At 35.7% G+C, this 20,189-nt stretch overlaps 1 protein-coding gene and 1 long non-coding RNA gene across 8 annotated transcripts in view; one reads left to right on the forward strand and one right to left on the reverse strand.

Moving 5' to 3' along the window:
• The first annotated feature begins 5,754 nt into the window (after positions 1–5,754).
• LOC139353320 (uncharacterized) lies at positions 5,755–7,231 on the forward strand. Its single transcript, XR_011604541.1, has 3 exons — positions 5,755–6,867; positions 6,934–7,023; positions 7,082–7,231. It is a non-coding gene; the product is annotated as an uncharacterized lncRNA (long non-coding RNA).
• A 6,305-nt stretch (positions 7,232–13,536) lies between these two features.
• The window catches only part of sv (paired box protein shaven), a 46,351-nt gene continuing 39,698 nt past the window's right edge, over positions 13,537–20,189 (reverse strand). For 4 of the 7 annotated variants that reach the window (XM_017088740.4, XM_017088742.4, XM_065867325.2 and 1 more), the window contains 3 exons: positions 19,153–19,638; positions 16,244–16,351; positions 13,537–14,808 (listed from right to left, as the gene is read on the reverse strand). In XM_017088740.4, coding sequence (XP_016944229.2) covers positions 14,642–14,808; positions 16,244–16,351; positions 19,153–19,638 — 761 coding nt within the window. In that variant the 3' untranslated portion in view covers positions 13,537–14,641. The remainder of the gene's footprint in view (positions 14,809–16,243; positions 16,352–19,152; positions 19,639–20,189) is intronic. The other 3 variants (XM_036819136.3, XM_036819053.3, XM_017088746.4) reach the window with 1 other exon arrangement.

The raw sequence follows: 20,189 nt of genomic DNA on the forward strand, positions 1-20,189 counted from the left end.
CGATCTAGCAATGACCTTTTGTTACTTTCTACTTGTAACCTTGCATTAAATTCTGTATCTCTTTACCCAAAGCCCTATTCGTTTTTTGTGTGTTGTTATAAGTTAAATAAAATTTTGAACTTGGAATTTCAAATGTAGTCGGTAATGTAGCAATTAGTGTTAACATATCTTGAAAAGGATACCAAACGCTTGTTAAGCTTAAACTTCCTTTTTTGGTTTTTATTACGAATATACATTCATATTTTGAATTCTAGGAAAGCAACTGTAAAATGCGTAAGTAAATACAAAACAAAAAGAATACACATTCTTGATCAACATCACTAGACGAGTCGATCTAGTATTGTCCTTCTGTCAGTCTGTCTGTCTCTGTCCGACTTTTAAATTAAATTTTTAAAAAATAGGACGACTATATCATATAGCTAATATCGAAGAGCCTAACCATTTGTTTTATATTTCAGTTTATTAATGCATTGGTATATTCAAAATATAAGAATTCAAATATACTTTAAAAGAAGAAAACTTTTTAAACGTAAAGATGAAAATAACGCCAATAAATGTCTTTGTTTTTCTCCAGCCATTTCGTCATTAAGTTATAAAACTAAAATAAACTAAAACTGATGGCCTTGAGAGGGGTGGAGATTTGCCTCAAGCAGCTCTGATTTTTTCGTTAACAATAGCGCTCCTAGCGGCTTGGTGGCGTATCAGTGAATACAGCAGATTTGCTGCATGGTATGCAAAAAAACGTTTTGTCATAAAAATGACTATTAGATACCCGTTTCTGAGGTTAAGGCAATGCGAGAGGGATGGAGACTTGCCTCAAGCAGCTCTGGTTTTTTCACTGACACACCTAGCAAATACCGCCTTAGTGAAAACAGCTGATTTACTCGATTGAATTGAAAAATAATGATTATTTGGTTATAACCTTTGAATGACTGGTCCGATTTCAATAATTTTCGTCATTTAGATGGGCATTGATTATAAGAATAAAACCTCACTTAAATTTGTACAAAATATAAAAAAGGTGGGCGCTAGAAGGGTTTTATTACATTACAATAAAATAATTTTCTTCATTTAGATGGGCATTGATAATAAAAGTAAAACCCCATTTAAATGTTAAAGTTTTTTTTTGATGTTACAGTCGTTTGAGCGCGTTAGAAACCCAAGAATCTGCATGCAAAGTCCCGGTAAATATTATCCTGTATTGCTCGCTTATAATGCGCACTTTCTCTTTTTTGTGCTTGCAGAGCAGGCAGCAAGCCTTTGCTTTGCAGCTCCTGGCTTGGGGGTCTTTTGCGCCACAGTGGTATCAGAACTTTAAACAGTTGTCCTGACTGCTGCATTTGTCTGCTATCGCATCGCTCAATTAGTTCGCGGCCCGACATATAAGGAGCAGTAGTAAGCAAATATAGATATTTTTTATCGAAAGTGTCGATTATCATAAGCTCTGTGTAAAAATTATACAACTCTGTGACCACGTGCTATTAAGTTACAAATTTTTAAGTAATACAACCTTTGGGTTTTTCTACAATATGGAAAAAAAGGAGTTTCGTGTCCTGATTAAGCACTGTTTTTTGATAGGAAAAAATACAGTAGAAGCAAAAGCTTGGCTTGATAAACATTACCCAGATTCTTCTCCGGGAAAATCAACCATCAAAGATTGGTACAATGAATTTAAACGTGGTCGTGTGGACACCAAAGACGCTGAACGCAGTGGTCGCCCAAAAACAGCAGTTACGCCAGAAAATGTGGCAAAAATCCGAAAAATGGTATTGGCCGCTCGCAAATTGAAATTAAAGGAGATAGCTGATGCCTCAAAGATATCGGAAGGCAGTGTGTTTACGATATTACATGAACATTTGGACATGAGAAAGCTCTGCTCGAAGTGGGTGCCGCGATTGCTAACACCGGACCAAAAGCAACAACGCATCGATGCTTCCGAGACGTGTTTAAGCATGTTGAAGCGCAATAGGACCGATTTTTTTCGCCGTTACGTAACCATGGATGAAACCTGGATACACCACTATACTCCAGAATCCAGTCGTCAGTCTTCTGAGTGGATGGTAGCCGGTGAAAGCCGTCCGAAGCGTCCCAAAACACAAATATCGGCGGGTAAGGTTATGGCTTCTGTATTTTGGGATGCACATGGGATTTTATTTATAGACTACCTGGAAAAAGGTAAAACAATAAACAGCGAATATTATATAAAGCTGCTGGATCGATTGGATCGCGTTGTCAAGGAAAAACGTCCACATATGGCCAAGAAGAAACCACTGTTTCACCAGGATAATGCACCATGCCACAAGTCTATGGCAACAATGGTGAAATTGAGTGAATTGAGGTTCGAACTTCTGCCGCACCCACCTTATTCTCCAGATATGGCCCCCAGTGACCACTGGCTTTTTTCAGATCTCAAAAAGCACTTCCAAGGCAAGAGATATCGATCAAATGAAGAGGTGATTGTCGATACTGAGACCTATTTTGAGGGTAAAAGTTCATCTTTCTACAAAAATGGCATAGGAAGGTTGGAGAAGCGCTGGACTGAGTGTATAGCCGTAGATGGAAACTATATTGATGAATAAAACAAAATTTTAAAAAAAAAAGTGTTTTTCCTTGTTAGGCCGGGAACTTATTGAGCGGTGTGATATGTGCCCACACACCATGCACCAAAAACTTAATTTGGGGCTGAATTTAAAGTGCGAGTTCGGTCGGACAACTGTATCATAAAGCTCCCATTTGAATAATCATTCCTTTAATATTTCAGATCTTCGAATAAAATTTAAAAAAATCAGACTGCTTTATCATACAAAAACCGTTATATTTCGTTTTCGGTAAACATTGAAATGAAACAATTTTTTAACATTTCTGTAAATATTTTTTAGTCCTGCGAGGGTATAATAAATTCGGCTTGCTGAAGCTAATTTCTTTGCTATGGATTTAATGCATTGTAAACGCTATTTTAAAGTAATCGATAAAGTGTAAAATCACTTTATGAAACGAAAGGTATCTACAAAGTGCTCTTAAAAGTGCCAATTTAACTTATACCCTCTGCACACAGCCGCTCAAAATCGCTGTTGCAACTTGAGCGGATTCTTGCTCACATAGAGAATCGCTGAAGCGAACCCGAAGGAAAAGGACTTTCAATTTCAAAAAACCCGAAAAACGCAAAACTTATTCAATTAAAACGCTATCATGTGGAATGTTTTCCGCGCCAAATGATTACTTCATTGCTTTTAGCAAAATAATCAATGATGAGACTACAGAAATAATTTCTGAAATTGTTGTTAGACCCTGTCCCTTCATATCACCAGCAATGTAGGCTTGTTCACCTACCATCCCTTGCGCTTCGTAGAAGTATCCTCGCCATTTGCTTCATCTCTGATTTGGTGGAGGGTAGTATCGAATACGGGATTTTTACCATTTTTTCTCGAGCTGCGGCGGACAAATTGTTCCCAAAATGAGTCCCTCTATAGGGCTTTATATTAGTTTAATGCACTTCCAATTGATATGCAATAGGACTACTTCAATCATTCAATTATTTTCTAAATTTTAGTACGTAAGATAAGCTTTTTGAATTGTATAAGTAGCCAGTAAAGGTATTCCGTTGGCGGAATAAGTAAATAAATAAAATGTTCTTAAAGTAAGAAGGGAAAGGACTAAAGCCTAGTACTCAGATCGGCTAAGAGTTTCACTAGTCGAAAACTCTTGTTCTTTGTAGTGTGACCGAAGTACTCAAAGTTCACCCGCGCCAGCTGGGTTTTTTTTATTGGCAAATGAAAAATTGATGGAATTTAAAAAATACCAATATGCTGATGCACACAGAAATACAAATGTTCAAAAGATCTTTTTATTTATTAGTAGTTTAAGCCTTCCTTTTCTTGTCATGGAATGCTTCGCCATTTTCTCCGTCCAGCTCCGATTCGCAATATTCTAACATGGGCCTTGAGGGAGTGGAAGGCGGATTGGGAACGGAGTTGTTCCTCTGATGCCCAGCATTCTGGCAATGGCTGGTAATGGCTCATCCACGCTGTATAAGCCAGCGTCTATCTCCGCTTTAGCGACCAAGAAGCTGGTGATTATGGAGTCCTTTGGTTCCCCAATGGAGAGCTCGTCGGAGATCGTATTACTGGTGGTTCTGCTAAAAATATACTTCTACCAGTACGATGCTACCAATTGTCCATATAGGGAGCGAAGTCCCACTCGACATGTTTCTTATACTGGGATATTCTAGTAAATCTCCTCCAGCACTTCAACTACTCTGCGGATTTGCCCTGTTGTGGTATTGCTTCCTGTCGGAAAAATCCCATATCGCATTTGCACCGCCAAAGATTACATTTCTTATTCTTTGGACCGCGAATAACGGGGTTCAACGAAATTCACTCGCTAAATCTGGTATTCTTTCTGTGGAAATTGAAAAGCTAAAAATGTAAAAAATTTAATGGTCAAAGATTCTGAACGCCCTAAGCTAAAGAAATGTTTTATGTTATTGAAAAAATAAATAATAAAACGATATACTTTAACATACTTGTTCTTACTAAAAATTTCTGGGATTATTTTAAAAGCTGGACTGTCGATTCTAAAAACACTCTCAGAACTTGTAAGTAATTTGCTATTCAATTTGAGATCCCTCAACTTTTGACGTATTACACATTATCAGAAAAACTCGCGCTTAGAAGTTATTGAGCGTAAAAAACTAGAACTCAGTTCAGGGCAGGTAACTCTTCAGGTTTATTTGAATGCTCCAAAAATAATAAAACCAATAGTCAATAGTAGTTCCTCTGGCTCTGAAAAATTCGCTGTCGCGTTATGTCGACATACATAAGTAAAAATTCTAACCGAATTCAAACAAAAGAGAAAAGCAACAGATATTTAAGACTTATATTTTCAGTCACCAAATAAAAATGATTTAGATATTAATAAAAGTCTTCACATAACAGTTATTTAGACTTTTATTGTTTAAGTCTAATTGTTATATTTAGACTTTTATTTCAAAGTTATTGAACACAAGAAATGGGAAGACTTATATTTCAGTCAAATAATAACTGTTATTTTCACACTTTAATTTAAAAGTCGTAAATCATAGAATTGTCAGTTTTACCTATCAAATAGTTACTCTTACGTAATACGTAATACGTAGGCTTACTATTAAAAAAGGTATGGATCCAACCCATAAATTGTAGTTAAATAAGTATTTTTATAGTTATCCAATTCATAAAACATAGTTAGAGAATTTTTTTTGTAGTTAATATATACCTTAAAATGGAAAAGTGACTTCCAGCTAGTATGGAAGTATGTTGAAGACTTCAGATAATATTCATATGTTTTAAGTAAAGTCTTCACCTTTCAGATTTTGGCTTGGCTAGAACCAGTTGGGAATTACAAACCACACATTGGAGAACATTTTTAAAGTTATTTTAGAATTTCTAGTACTGAAACAAAGAAAATGTTTTTTTTTTATAAAAAAAGCCAACTTGATTTTTGTGGTAAACCCGTCAACTTTAATTAAAAACTTATTTACAAGATAATCATTGCAGTCTGCAGACAATTTATTCACGGTCCATCGAATTATACTAGCGGTTGGCAGTTTCCTGTCACTATACAGTTAAATACTTTCATTGAAGTCTGGTAATGCTACAGTGTTATCTCGCTCTTCGAAGGTAGAACATATGCTAATTATAGCCAGTCGGAAATAATCACATGCTAAGTGCAGTGTTTTCCCCGTACTTTGCCAGTGATTTAGTTTGAAACAACATTCCTCCTTCAAACTTTGTTCCAAAGCAAGTATGTTGTAATGCAATATATTATATTATAAATTATTTTATAAAGTCTTTAATTTTCAGTATCGGACTTGGTTCGGCAGGATGTAGTAACAGTTGGGTACTATAATTGCCAAAAAAAAGTATATTTAAGTTTCCATCCTTTTTTAACTCTAAAATAACGATTTTGAGTGCGTTCTTTTATAAGGGAGGTTGGCAGCAACTTGTCTTGCCATACATCCATTATAAGTAGCTTCCTCCGTTCTCACTTGATTTTAAAACAAGCACGTTAGAGGTTTTCCTTTTTGGAATGCGATCCTGGGTATTATCCCTTCAGTTCTGCAGTAGGGACGCGGTGACATGGCTCAAGGCAAAAAGCTTTTTTTGTGCCTAAAACGCTGTGCCGCTGTTGACGTCAGCAGAGCAGTCGGCGCAGCGTAGAAGACTGCCCACGAAAACGATCGTGCAACAAAGAGAGGCAGATATTCGGATATTTCCCTCTCTTTCTTGTCTTATAATCTGCCTGCAGTCCGCGCTCGCAGAGACAAATTTCGGCTGGTCCGTTATTTTTTTTTGCGTCTCTCCGTTATGTTCGGCTAGCGACTAATATTTCGGCGGAAAAATTTTCGTGGAGAAGCGACATGTGAATGCCCTAATATTTTAGGAGCATTATTGTGTATCGAAAAAAACAACTAATATTGTTTTATAAAAGTAAACTATTTGATTATAGTAAAATTTAGTAAATTGAATTTACTTATAATGTTATATTTACTTATTATACATTCTTATTACAATATAATTTTATAGTTAAGTTATAGAAATTTAGTCCGTTAAAATTGATTTAAGTATTTAAAACATTTAAGTATTAACATTTTAAAAAAAATCGTATTGTATTTTTTACTCAAGAAGTAAAAACTATATAGTCGGATATATTTCACTTTAGAAAGGGTATAGGTGCAGTGGCACGCTCCAACAGCGAAGAGAAAACAAAAGAAATCTAGTAAAGGGGTGAGAAGACTTGGTGCATTCTGTTTGAGTGATTGAAAGGGAAGCATCCATTTTAATGGTGCGCAGCAGAGTTACTTTAATCGTTTAGTTAATATAATAAAGTCAGGTAAGTGCTACATTAAGTTTAAGATGTTGTGCATTGATCTTAGTTTAAAGTACGTAAATTTTGAAGGTATTCCATGGGTTCCGTTATCCGAAAGTGGATGACGAAATGTTTTGTGCCAATAAAAATCCTGCAAAGGGTTAAACACAGCTATAAAAGGTAAATATACAATTAAACAAATAAAACGCATTTTTGAGACATATGTATGTTTTTTCAGGAGCGTTGGCCAAGGATTCAGAGGACCCGGACAAAGGTTTAAGAACGGCGATGACTAACGTTAAAAATAAGCTTACGAAGCATAAAAACAGAAACAACAATTGTACAATTTTTGAAAATCTAAATAATACCATATAATTAAAATGAATTAAAATGAAATTAAATATGTATGTATTTTAATTTTATATTTTTATAATTGAAAAATCAAGGAAAAACTCTGATTTTCACAAGTGATTCACTTGGGACGTGTCCCTTGCAAGTGATTTTACAAGTGAAAACTCAAGGAAAAATTCTGATTATCCCAAGTGATTCACCGGCACGTGACAGGCCATACGAAAAATGAGTATAAGGAACAAGTGAAAGGAAAGGTTCCTGAAAGATATTGAAATGGAGTCCGTAAGGAAATTCCTTAAAGATTAGTATAAATTCCTTAGTACTAAGAGCTTAAAATTAAAACACACTTTTACAGCTCTTTTTTTCTTTTCTTTGCAGTAAAATCTATGTACATATGTATGGAATGTACATACACATGCAAGTGTTTGTCTACAAATGAATTATTTCCCTGCAGCAAAGGGCGATATATTTATCCCCTGTCGTCCAGAAGTCACGTTGAAACACATTTTACAAAAATGAAATATACATATATCGCGTAAAAGTAACTTCTAAGTCACTTCTGGACGATAGAAAGACGATAGTGCTCATTTTACAAAAACAAAAAGGGTCGGGATCGCGAAGATGTAACTTCTGAGACACTTCTGAGCGATAGAAAGACTAGTAAAATTTTACAAAAACATAAAGGATCGGGGTCTAGTATAAGTAACTTCTTAGACACTTCTACGCGATAGAAAGACGATAGTACACATTTTACAAAAATAAAATTAATGGGAAAAACACGCAATAAAAAGAGGTCGAGATAATTTTGCGTTACCCCTTTTTTCGGAAAATTTTTCGGGTCTTCCTTTTGACCCACGCTATTAGCGTCATTTCGTTTCGCGATTTGTCTGTGGACAGTGCAGTGTTGTATCAAATTTGTGCTCTTACAAAATATAGCTTTGTTTTTTGTAAATGTTTTTTACAACAACAAAGGGTGCGAATTAAGTGATTATCGTGAGCTGTACGATTATTTAAAGCTATTTACGGACAAGCTTGCTGTGGACATTACTAGGCGTATAACTGCGGAGAAACCCAGCACCCAACGATTGTCCGCATATTTCATTGTAAAATGTAATGTCTTCTAGTTTATTTTTACTTAGAATGAACAAAAAACAAATTTTCGTTTTTGTTTCATTTAGAAAAGGTTCTTAGTAAATTTCTTATGTCGAAGGAGCTGGACCTGAAAATCATTGTTCAGCAAAGTGTCCTGCATTCCAGGGACCGTGTATACAAGCGGACAAAGCCCTTATACAAAAAATAAATGCAAAATATTGCAAAATAAGTAAAAAAAATTCAAGATTTTCCAATTGGGAAAGACTCTTCTAAATATCTTTTACAAGCATATGTAAAGTCACTTCTGAGTGACTTCCAGAAGTGACTACGGCGACACTTCCAGAAGTTACGATCGGCGATATCGCATTCGGGAAGAAATGTGCCACTTCGGCGACACTTCTAGGAGTGACTTTAACGACACTTTCAGAAGTAACTCAGAATATTTATAAGATTAATTTATTTTAAAGTTTTAAGTGTTCTTCTTTTGATCCCAAATTTAAAAAAAGTCAATCACAAAATGTCATCATATTTATACCAAAACGATCTGGAAAACAGAACAAAAGAACTTCTTTTTATACCATTTGCTAAAAATATGTTCTTAAAACAAGTCCAAAATCAACTTGAAAATGGAACGAAATCCACTCACTTCACTTTTTTAGTTCCTACCATTTTGTTCTTGAATCAATAACACCCAGCTTAAAATAAGAAAATTTGTACTTACACGGTTTTTAAGAACAAATGTTCTCAATTCAAGCACAATTTGCTTTGTTTTTTCCTCTCTGGGAGGTGGATTCGCCTTAAAATAGCTTTTTCTTTAGATAAGTAATGTACATTTTGTTGCAACTGGTGAAGGGTCTTGCCAGAAAGGACATAAGCAGGAGGTTGTTCATTTCCTGCTGGTGTATAAAGAAATTAAAACAAAAACAAGAAATTAAGTTAACTTCGGCAAGCCGAAGTTTGTATACCCTTGCATTTATAATTTAAAATTATTAAATTTAATTCGAAATTCTTAAAAATACACAAAATGTTATTTCCAATAGTATAAGATAATATGTCAAAAAACACCGAAGCTATGATTTGTTTCATGTTATTTTCCCACCAATTTTCCTATCGATCCTATGGCAGCTATATGATATAGTCATCCGATCCGGCTTTTTCCGACTTATATACTACCTGCAAAAGAAAGAACACTTTTGGGAAAGTTTCAGCCCGATAGCTTAAAGTCAGACTGACAGACGGACATGGCTAGATCAACTCGTCTAGTGCCGCTGATCAAGAATATACATACTTTATGGGGTCGGAAACGTCTGCTCCACTGCGTTGCAAACTTCTGACGGAAACAGAATACCCTCTGCAAGTGTATAAAAATATTAAATGTTGACTTAGAGGTTCCACAACATTATTAGCTATGGCATTTTGAAATCCGTGTTATTTAAGCCAAGCTATGAGCTTTGATAGTTGAAATAGAAGACAATTTCTGTAAAACTTACCAAAAAAAAAATCAATTACAAAAAATAATATAAAAATAAATGCAAGGGTATAATAATTATTTCACTATTTCTCTGACCGTTTTTTTGACAGCTATATGTAAGAGTCGTCCGATTTTTATTAAATTTAATTCGAAATTCTTGAAAATACACAAAATATTATTCCCAATAGTATAAGATAATATGTCAAAAAACATTGAAGCCAATATTTGTTTCATATTATTTTCCCACCAATTTTCCGATCGTTCCTATGGCAGCTCTAAGATATAATCGTCCGATTTTGACAAAATTAAATTCAAAATTCAAAACTAATTAAAAAATGTTATTTCCAAGCGCAGGGTGTTATATGTTAAAAAACACCAAATATATAATTTTACCCGTTACTCGTAGAGTAAAAGGGTATGCTAGATTCGTCGGAAAGTATGTAACAGGCAGAAGGAAGCGTTTCCGACCCCACAAAGTATATATATTCTTGATCAGGATCACTAGCCGAATCGATCTAGCCATGTCCGTCTGTCCGTCTGTCCGTCTGTCCGTCTGTCCGTCTGTCCGTCTGTCTGTCCGTCCGGATGAACGCTGAGATCTCGGAAACTATGGGAGCTAGGCTATTGAGATTTGGCGTGCAGATTCCTGAGCTTCTTACGCAGCGCAAGTTTGTTTCAGCACAGTGCCACGCCCACTCTAACGCCCACAAACCGCCCAAAACTGTGGCTCCTACAGTTTTGATGCTAGAATAAAAATTTTAACTGAAATGTATTGTTCTCATCAATACCTATCGATTGACCCAAAAAAAAGTTTGCCACGCCCACTTTAACGCCCACAAACCGCGAAAACCTGTGACGCCCACAATTTTCATGCTAGATAAAAAATTTTAACTGAAATGTACTAGTCTCGTCGATACCTATCGATTGACCCAATTTGCCACGCCCACTCTAACGCCCATAACGCTTAAATCTGTATACCTCCGGTAGGTGGCGCATTTTAATCTCGCTTTGCTGCTTGCATATCTCCATATAGCTGAGTAACGGGTATCTGATAGACGAGGTACTCGACTATAGCGTTCTTCCTTGTTTTTTTTTAGTTTTTTTCCGATTATTCCTATGGGAGCTATAAGATATCGTTGTCCGATCCGGCTGGTTCCGAATTATTTACTATCTGCAAAACTGAGAGACTAGTTTGCGTAGAAACGGACGAACAGACGGACATGGCTAGGTCGACTCGCCTAGTGATGCTGATCAAGAATATATATACTTTATGGGGTCGGAAACGTCTCCTTTGCTGGGTTGCAAACTTCTGACTGAAATCATAATACCCTCTGCAAGAGTATAACAAAACTCAAAAAAAATCTGGTACGTAGCTCCTCCATATTCTAGAACGCCAATAAATATTGACAAATTAGGTAAAATAAAATCAACATTGAACAAAATCTCGTCGAGTGCCTGTGCTATCAGATACCCGTTTCTCAGCTAAATGATGCGCAAGGAAGATGAAAATATGCAAGAAGAAAAGCGAATACCGAGATGGCAGGGCGCCACCTAGCGACGATAACATTATTTAATCATAATAAGAAGATGATAAGCAGAACAGAACCCCATTAATACAAAACCTTAAATAATTAAGACGCTTAACAGATTTTCTTGACTAAACCCATACATTTTTGGTATTTATCCCCTTTACTCGTAGAGTAAAACAGTATACACCTATCCCTCGCTTTGCGGCGGGGATGCGTTCCAAAAAAATACGACGCAAATTGAAACGACGCAAAGTGAATTAGGATTTTCTATAGCAAACCATGTAAAGTTCGAAGATGGGTTCCAGGGTTACAAAAATACTACTTTTTAAAAAGAAAATTATACATATAAAAACAAAAAAAAAACTGTATTATTTAAAACAAAATAAATTCTTAAATTACATACTCAATTATGAAAAATAAATAAGAATTAATCACTCTCTGACGAGTCTTTAACCTCTGATGTCGTAGGCCAGCTTTCTTTAAAAAAAATTGTTCCAATGTTTGCTGAACATTTTTTTTTAAAGCCTAGTACTCACATCGACGAAAACCGCGAACTAACCATGGGAGTGAGCGAGAAGCAAATACGCGGCTAACCCTTTTCGTCGGGTCTGTTTTCCAGCGCGGTACTCAGATTATTGGCCAGCCTATTGGGACTCGGAGCTGGACTACAGATGGCGCGGGAAAGATGGCGAAGCATCCGTGGGACGAGAAGGAAGCCTTAAACTTATAATTTACATAAATAAAAACATTCGTTGAACATTTCACTTATTTTTATTTTAATTTCTTTGTGCACCAGCAGACTCTTCTTTTTAAAATTGCTCCAATTGATTTGTTTTCCGTTTGGCAATAAGCCCAGCTGCTTGACAGTAAGTTCATGCCACATGCATTGCGGGTGAACTTTGAAAACTTAGCAACTTCGAAAAAACGTAAAACGAAAAGACGCAAAGCGAGGGATAGGTGTACTAGATTTGTCGGAAAGCATGTTACAGGTAGAAGGAAACGTTACCAATCCTATTAAGTATATATATTCTTGATCAGGATCACTATCCGAGTCGAACTAGCTAAGATCCCGAAAACTATTAAAGATAGAAAGTTGGGATTTAGCAATCGGATTCCATAGCATCTTAGGCAGCGTAAGTTTGTTTTATCGGAGTGCCACGCCCGCTCTACCGCCCACCAACGCCCATAACGCTAAGACCTGTCTAGCGCCCAAATCTTTGAAGATTATGTTATAGTGTAAATGGGATTTTGTTTTGATTATCAACATTTATCTTCATGTCCAAAATTGTTCAAATCGGACCATTCATTAGGAAGTTATAGTCAAATGATGAACTCTTCGCTTGGTAGCGCAATTGCAGAGTGTGCAATCTTGGGAACCGTCGCTTTGCTGCTTGCAAATCTCTTCTCTTAGTTAAGTAACGGGTATCTGGTAGTCGAGGTCGTCGACTATAGCGTTATCTCTGGTTTGTTTTTAAGATATAAAATTATTCTACAAACGCACGTTGCAGCCAGTAGTGCATCTGGCTCACTTTTATTAGATGCTTATGGCCATGCGTTTTTTCAAAGATTTGAATCCAACCACAAAAGATTTCTCTGTCAGCAAGATTTGCTTTTAGATAAAAAAAACAAAACATTTTAAATTAAAGTAAAACTTGTTTTTTTTCTTTTTTTTAGATACACAGATATTTATTTCTAAATATATTTAAATTTGGTTTGTGCTTTCTTATTCTAAGCGGTAACTTAAAACTAGTTTTAGCCTAAATACATAGCTCAACGATACAATTGAAATTTTGGTTTCAAAATCTACTAGAGTATTTTAGATCAGAATATATGCATTTTAATACCAGTATCAAATAAAAATAACACTTCATATTATCATTAATTTCTTGGGCATTCTGTTACATAAAAATATTAAAAGTATTTAATTTTAGATATGTATATTACAAAGGCCAAGAGAATTAGGCGTTGTGCTTGGATTGCACTCGCATTTTAGTATGCTATGTAGGCCACAAGGCAATATTATTTTCCTTCGAAAATAAATTTGTAAATGTTGAAGAAGTTTGAGTCCAAACTTATTTATATTATGGTTTATATTAAAATTACATTTTGTTTTCCCACATATGTAGATATAAGAAATTGCTTGGAATAATTTTTGTCCGATTAGGGATGCACGAAAATTTCTGTTGGCCTGTGTAATTTATTAATCCGTTTGAAGGGAAAAGTATTTTATCATAAAGTTCGCTAAGTCGATAAAACATTGCAATACTAACGCTAAGACAAATTATATAATATTCTTACTAAAATTTGCCTACAAATAAAATATGGGTTTGCCATCAAGTCGTGATTAGTTTCAACTCGGGCTAGATTATAAATTATTTGTAAACTAATTTTAAACAGTCCGTGGCTTAATGCGCGCTGTATGAATTTTTGTGGCATTTATTAACTACACAACATTTTAAGCAACGTGAACATTTCATTGTTGTGCACATTCTTTTGAACTTAAAATCTTAGTGCATTTTGTAGCCTGATAATATGTTATAAGAATCATTTAATTATATACATTTTTACATGAATTATTATTGAACAATTATGAATAATGAAAAGTTAATGGAAATAAATATTTTAAAAGTTTTAAAAACTTTTGTTTTAATGTTTTTGGTTGAATATCGCCTTAATGGACATTTTGGTTTCGTATGTATGAGAGTAGTATACTATTTTTGTAATATTTCAAATACTTCACTTCTTTCGATACTTTTGTAAGCCTCCTAAAGTTTAAACTTAAATTGATCCATAAATGCACGTTTGTATAAAAATGTTTGTTATATACAAAATTTTTTAATGCGGGGGTGCCACAGAAATCGCTCGGCGTAGAATTTGTATTGATGCACATGAGAAACCCACCCCCATTCAGAGCTCGGCGTTATCTGTCACCCCCCCGATAAATAAACACTTTATATCATTCATTCTATCTGTTCGAGATTTTGTTCTACATGCGTACGTAAGTATGTTTAAATGTACTTGTATACTTATTGCAAAATCCCTTTATTACACGGAGAGCAAAGAACGTAGGTTAATAAGCCTTGAACATTTTTTAGTAACATTTTTAATTATAAGTGCAAATTGTTGGGAAAAATAGAGATTCTTCCCACTTAAACTTGCTTACATGTTTTTGACTTGCATTAATAGATTTTCTTTGTTTTTAAGTTGGTGGTATTAAGTGGATATTTACATAAACAGACTTTAAATGCAATAACAAAAAGAAGTATACCTCTTAAACAGGAAATCATAGTACTTCAAATGTTGATATAATTTAATTTAATCAGTAAATTATGTTCCGAGTGCCTAAAAATCAAAATTAAACAAGAAAAATGTCTGAGGATTCTGATTTTGTGCACGCACTTCCACTCCCTGGCGAAGCAGCGGATGCTAGGGAGTTTGCCCGAGTTGCAGCTAAAGGGGACCTGACCAGGTCTGGCGTTAGTGTCGACTGAGGTTGTCCGCTCTCGTAGTAGTAGGATGAATCTGAAATATGTATGCACATTTAACGTCAACTTTAGGAAACTCGGGAAATTTCAGGTAAAACTAGTAGTGGAGAGTTGACTTTCAAAGAGAGCAAGATTTTCACAAGCTGTCGTAAATTTGTTTAGATACATTCGGTTTTACAGGCTTTTAAATAATTGCCAAGGAGGCATTCCAGGGCATTTCTATTTACGCGACACACTGACTGTTTAACTTAGTTAGCCATAACTTTTAAAATAATAATGAGATTGGTTTAAAGCCAAAAAATTCCTACTGACAAATACAAACGATACTGCGTTTAAAGGGATAATAATTCTGCAACATTTTAAACATTTCTACGTTACCTGCGGATTTGTATTACTTTTTGAGCGCAGTGTCATTTATATTTATACCCGTTACTTGTAGAGTAAGATGGTATACTAGATTCGCCGGAAAGTATGTAACAGGTAACGTCCCATCCCCATGCCAACAATTATTCAAATCGGACCATGCATTTACAGGTTATAACCAAACAATAATGTATAGTTAAAGTGCGAGATATATATATATATACATATATTTATTTATATATATATTCTTACAGAAAATCGTCTGCTTACGAAATTTCACCAGCGCCACCAAGTGATATCTCGTATACAGCCGATAGGAATGAACGATAGGTTGCGCTTTTTGCTAGCTTAGTAACGGGTATCTGATAGTCGGAGCCGTCGACTATAGCGTTTCCTCTTGTTTTCAGGTAACTTTGTTAACGCAAATGATGTTTACCACAAAGAACGCGGCTGGATTTTAGGAACCTAACAATTATAAAACTAGTTAAGCAAGGGAGTTGTACTTTGTACTTTATTTAAGAAAAAACAAGGAAGAACGCTATAGTCGAGTACCTCGACTATCAGATACCCGTTACTCAGCTAAAGGAACCAAAGGGAAATGGAGATATTCAAGCAGCAAAGCGAGGTTGAAATGCGCCACCTACCGGCGGTAGACAGATTTAAGCGTTATGAGTGGGCGTTAGAGTGGGCGTGGCAAATTTTTTTATCAATCGATAGGTATTGACGAGACCAATACATATCAGTTAAAATTTTTATTGTAGCCACAGTTTTGGGCGGTTTGTGGGCGTTAGAGTGGGCGTGGCACTCTGTTGAAACAAACTTGCGCTGCGTAAGAAGCTCAGGAATCTGCACGCCAAATCCCAATAGCCTAGCTCCTATAGTTTCCGAGATCTCAGCGTTCATCCGGATAGACAGGCGGACAGACGGACATGGCTAGATCGACTCGGCTAGTGATCCTGATCAAGGATATATATACTTTATGGGGTCGAAAACGCTTCCTTCTGCCTGTTACATACTTTCCGATAAATCTAGTATACCCTTTTACTCTACGAGTAACGGGTATAATTAATTTTATTTACTTACTTAACAAGTTAATATTTGTTACTTACTTATCAAGCCGCCGCCAGCCCCATAGCCATAGGATCCGTATGCGCCACCATATTGTGTATAGGCGGGGTTGTAGGCGTAATCTGTGCTGGGCACTACTGAGCTACAGCCTGAAATTGAAGAAAAAATGTTAAAGAGCTGGCCTTGTAACAAAAAAATTATACTGTTAACTGTAAGTCAAGCTAAAAAAGAGAAAAAAAAAATTTTAAGTACCGTAAGTAAATAAAATAAAAAATATATCCATGTAAAATACAAACTTATCCATACATATATTCTATTCGTAGGCACCAAAAAAAATAATTTAATAAGGAATAATAAAAATATGCAAATAATTGTAATTAGAAAATCTGGTCTAATTTAACGACTAAACCTCTGAACTATGTAAAATAGTTAGCGAACCTCAACACACAAAACATTTAGTATTAAATGTTCCGGAGAAAAATGAAAATATGTACATTCGAATAAGTAAACATATTTATTATATTATCATTTATTTATTAATTATCAATTACCTTCCTAGTGCTGATGCTTACAATATAAGTTAAGTCGAAGCTCTAGTCACAAAATATAATTTAATAACTTTTTAGTTATTAAGTAGGTTTTTAATAGTTATATCTAAAAGTAACAGTTATTAATAGTTATTTTTTTATGGATTATGGTTGGTAAAACATGGGTAGCACTTCTTATTATAGCTTGATTCTTTTGGATACAAAACTATTATTCCTGGTTGAGCTAGCAAAATTAAGAAACGAAGGCAACTATTTTTTGGTCTTCGCTTTTGTGATGGAACCTCATTGTCCTAAGCGATTCCAAATATTTGATTAGCCTCAAAAGAAGTCAAATGACACAACTGCTAAAGTCATCTATGTATATACAAGGAAGACTTGTTTAGATTTACATTAGCAATGGTACCACCAAAACTTCAACGCTACGTTGTGTATATTTTGTATTGATGCACATTAGAAACTACCCCCATTTAGTCTAGTCCCTATAGTCTGTAAATGTACCTATGAAATCAAATTAATAATCATATAATTTTTCTTAAAGATTGGGGTTGCATGGTTCTTGCAAAAACGTTGCCATTTTTATAGCCACTAATAGCCAAAAAACTGTTTAAACTGGATTGACCATATTGTTGTTTGCTTTGATTTTAATACGTAGAGTAAAATGGTAAATTAGATTCGTCGGAAAGTATAAAACAGGTAGAAGAAAGCGTTTCTGATCCCATAAAGCATATATATTCCTGATCACGATCACCGTCTGTCCGTCCGTATAAACGTTGAGAACGGCACCGCAAGTTAATTTCAGGAGGCACTCTTAGCCCGAAAATGATTAATAATAATATTAATATTAATGGGATTATCAATAGCTACATTCCAATTTTAACAAGGAAGAACGCTATAGTCGAGTACCTCGACTATCAGATACCCGTTACTCAAAGGGAAATGGAGATATGCAAGCAGCAAAGCGAAATTAAAATGCGCCACCTACCGGCGGTAGACAGATTTAAGCGTTATGGGCGTTAGAGTGGGCGTGGCAAAATTATTTTTGGATCAATCGATAGGTATTGACGACACCAATACATTTCAGTTAAAATTTTTTATCTAGCATGCAAATTGTGGGCGTCACAGGTTTTCGCGGTTTGTGGGCGTTCAAGTGGGCGTGGCAAACTTTTTTTTAGGTCAATCGATAGGTATTGATGAGAACAATACATTTCAGTTAGTTCAGATAGTTTTCTATCTAGCGTCAAAACTGTAGGAGTTACAGTTTTGGGCGGTTTGTGGGCGTTAGAGTGGGCGTGGCAGTCTACTGAAACAAACTTGCGCTGCGTAAGAAGCTCAGGAATCTGTACGCCAAATCTCAATAGCCTAGCTCTCATAGTTTCCGAGATCTCAGCGTTCATCCGGACGGACAGACAGACGGACAGACGGACAGACGGACAGACGGACAGACGGACAGACGGACAGACGGTCAGACGGACAGACGGACAGACGGACAGACGGACATGGCTAGATCGACTCGGCTAGTGATCCTGATCACGAATATATATACTTTATGGGGTCGGAAACGCTTCCTTCTGCCTGTTACATACTTTCCGACGAATCTAGTATACCCTTTTACTCTACGAGTAACGGGTATAAAAAGTTATAACCAAACAATAAAAAATTATAAGCAGTAGAGTGCGACAGAAATAGAGATATATTCATGCAGCAAATTGGCTGTTTAAGAGATTTTAATAACACGCCTCCTATATACGAATGAAAGCTAGGTGGCGTGCTAGTGAAGTCGGAATGAGAGCTGGGGTGCGCTTCTGTGTGTTGGGCACTCGAGCTCACTTTAGCTGAGTAACGGGTATCTGATAGTCGAAGGCGTCGTCTATAGCGTTTTCTCTTGTTATTTACTGCCTTTTTCAAACATGTCCCCCCGCAATTCTTTTGAATTTATTTATTTTTAAATTTTTGAATCATTTGATCTTTTTTGAACAGCACTGAGTTGTTATCATATCTGTGTCACAAAATAATTAATTTGTTTCATCAACTCGGAATGTAACGCATTGATATTTCACACAAGTCTCTTCGAACCAAAGTTGCTTGGAATTTATATAGACGTACTTTAGAACACCAACCACATTCGGCTCGAAAAAAACTTGTGACAATCGATTTTGTGCCCATTCTGAAGCTTAACTTTAGGCACTGGGCTTTCGACGCCGATCATGATTCCTATTGGTTCAGTCTCAACCGGGGATGTAAACATCATACATGTATTTACGGTAATGTAATTTTTATCTTTTTTGATTATATTGATTTTAGATTACCCATCACCGGCTTAGTGCAAAAGATAAAAGTGCAGGTACTAGAAAGTCATGGAATACTTTTCTCATTTGCGTTGCTCACAAATATTTTCAACTTGCCTGCAGAGTAGTGATTAAAACTTGGTAGCACTGTAGGTGTTGAATAAAGGCCTACATTATTACGTAGATTTGGTTCAATGTCTGACCGATCGTCGTGGCCACTAAGTGATGAGGTTGAAGGCTGCAGGAGTATTAGAGAAGAAGGGTGCGTGATGGTGTTTAAATGAGGGCGTCTGTTTCCTCTGATCAATTGATCTTCTGCCATATGATGTAGGTGTGGCAAAGAAATATGATCACTGGATTCCGAATTGGCATTGTGTTTGTCAGATTCCTTATTGTTTTCCTCTCTGCCCCCATCACTGTTCGTCTGCGGCTCCTTTACATGGTTACTATTACCTTCCGAGTGGTCTTGCACAATCCTTGTACCCATCGTGCAAGGGTTAGCCGGATCGGAGCTTTCTGGAACATCAATGTTTACTTGTCCGACTGATGAGCTGCCATTTTCCAGGCTAGAGATTGATGAGTAGTTTCCGTCAAATGCTAGAGCTAATACATATATATGCAAAAAAATTAAAAGATATCGCTAATTTCTATATGCTCATTTATTAAACTCCCGCTACCACCAAATACTTGGATTAAAAATACGTGTGCAGCGATTTGATTATACGGTAGTAATTGTTTTTCACCATTTAAAAAGCTTGTATAATATAAGAAATGTTTTTAAAAAGATGGGGGTCAGGGTCTGGAAGTCCCAAAAAGTCCCATTATTTTTTAGACATCAATATTGACAAATATGGGCGTGAAAGCCAGTCCTCTGCGTTTTTCGAGAAAACATGATGTCATCCGAGAAATGCAAAATAACTACGATTGAAAGGTATTACAATTTTCGTGGTAATCATTTTGTTTCATTTTTAATTTTTTAAATATTTGCAGTAAAAATCTTATTGCTTTTTATTTTTTAGCTTTAACAATTTAAATCATTCACGTTAGAACGGTATAGAAAAGCGATCAGATATCCATTACTCAGTTAAAGAAAATACAAGGTAGATTTTCAAGCAACACTATTCAACACTATTGTTTTTGAGATTGTACCCTGC

The sequence above is a fragment of the Drosophila suzukii genome, chromosome 4 (genome assembly GCF_043229965.1).
Source record: "Drosophila suzukii chromosome 4, CBGP_Dsuzu_IsoJpt1.0, whole genome shotgun sequence".
NCBI lineage: Eukaryota > Metazoa > Arthropoda > Insecta > Diptera > Drosophilidae > Drosophila > Drosophila suzukii.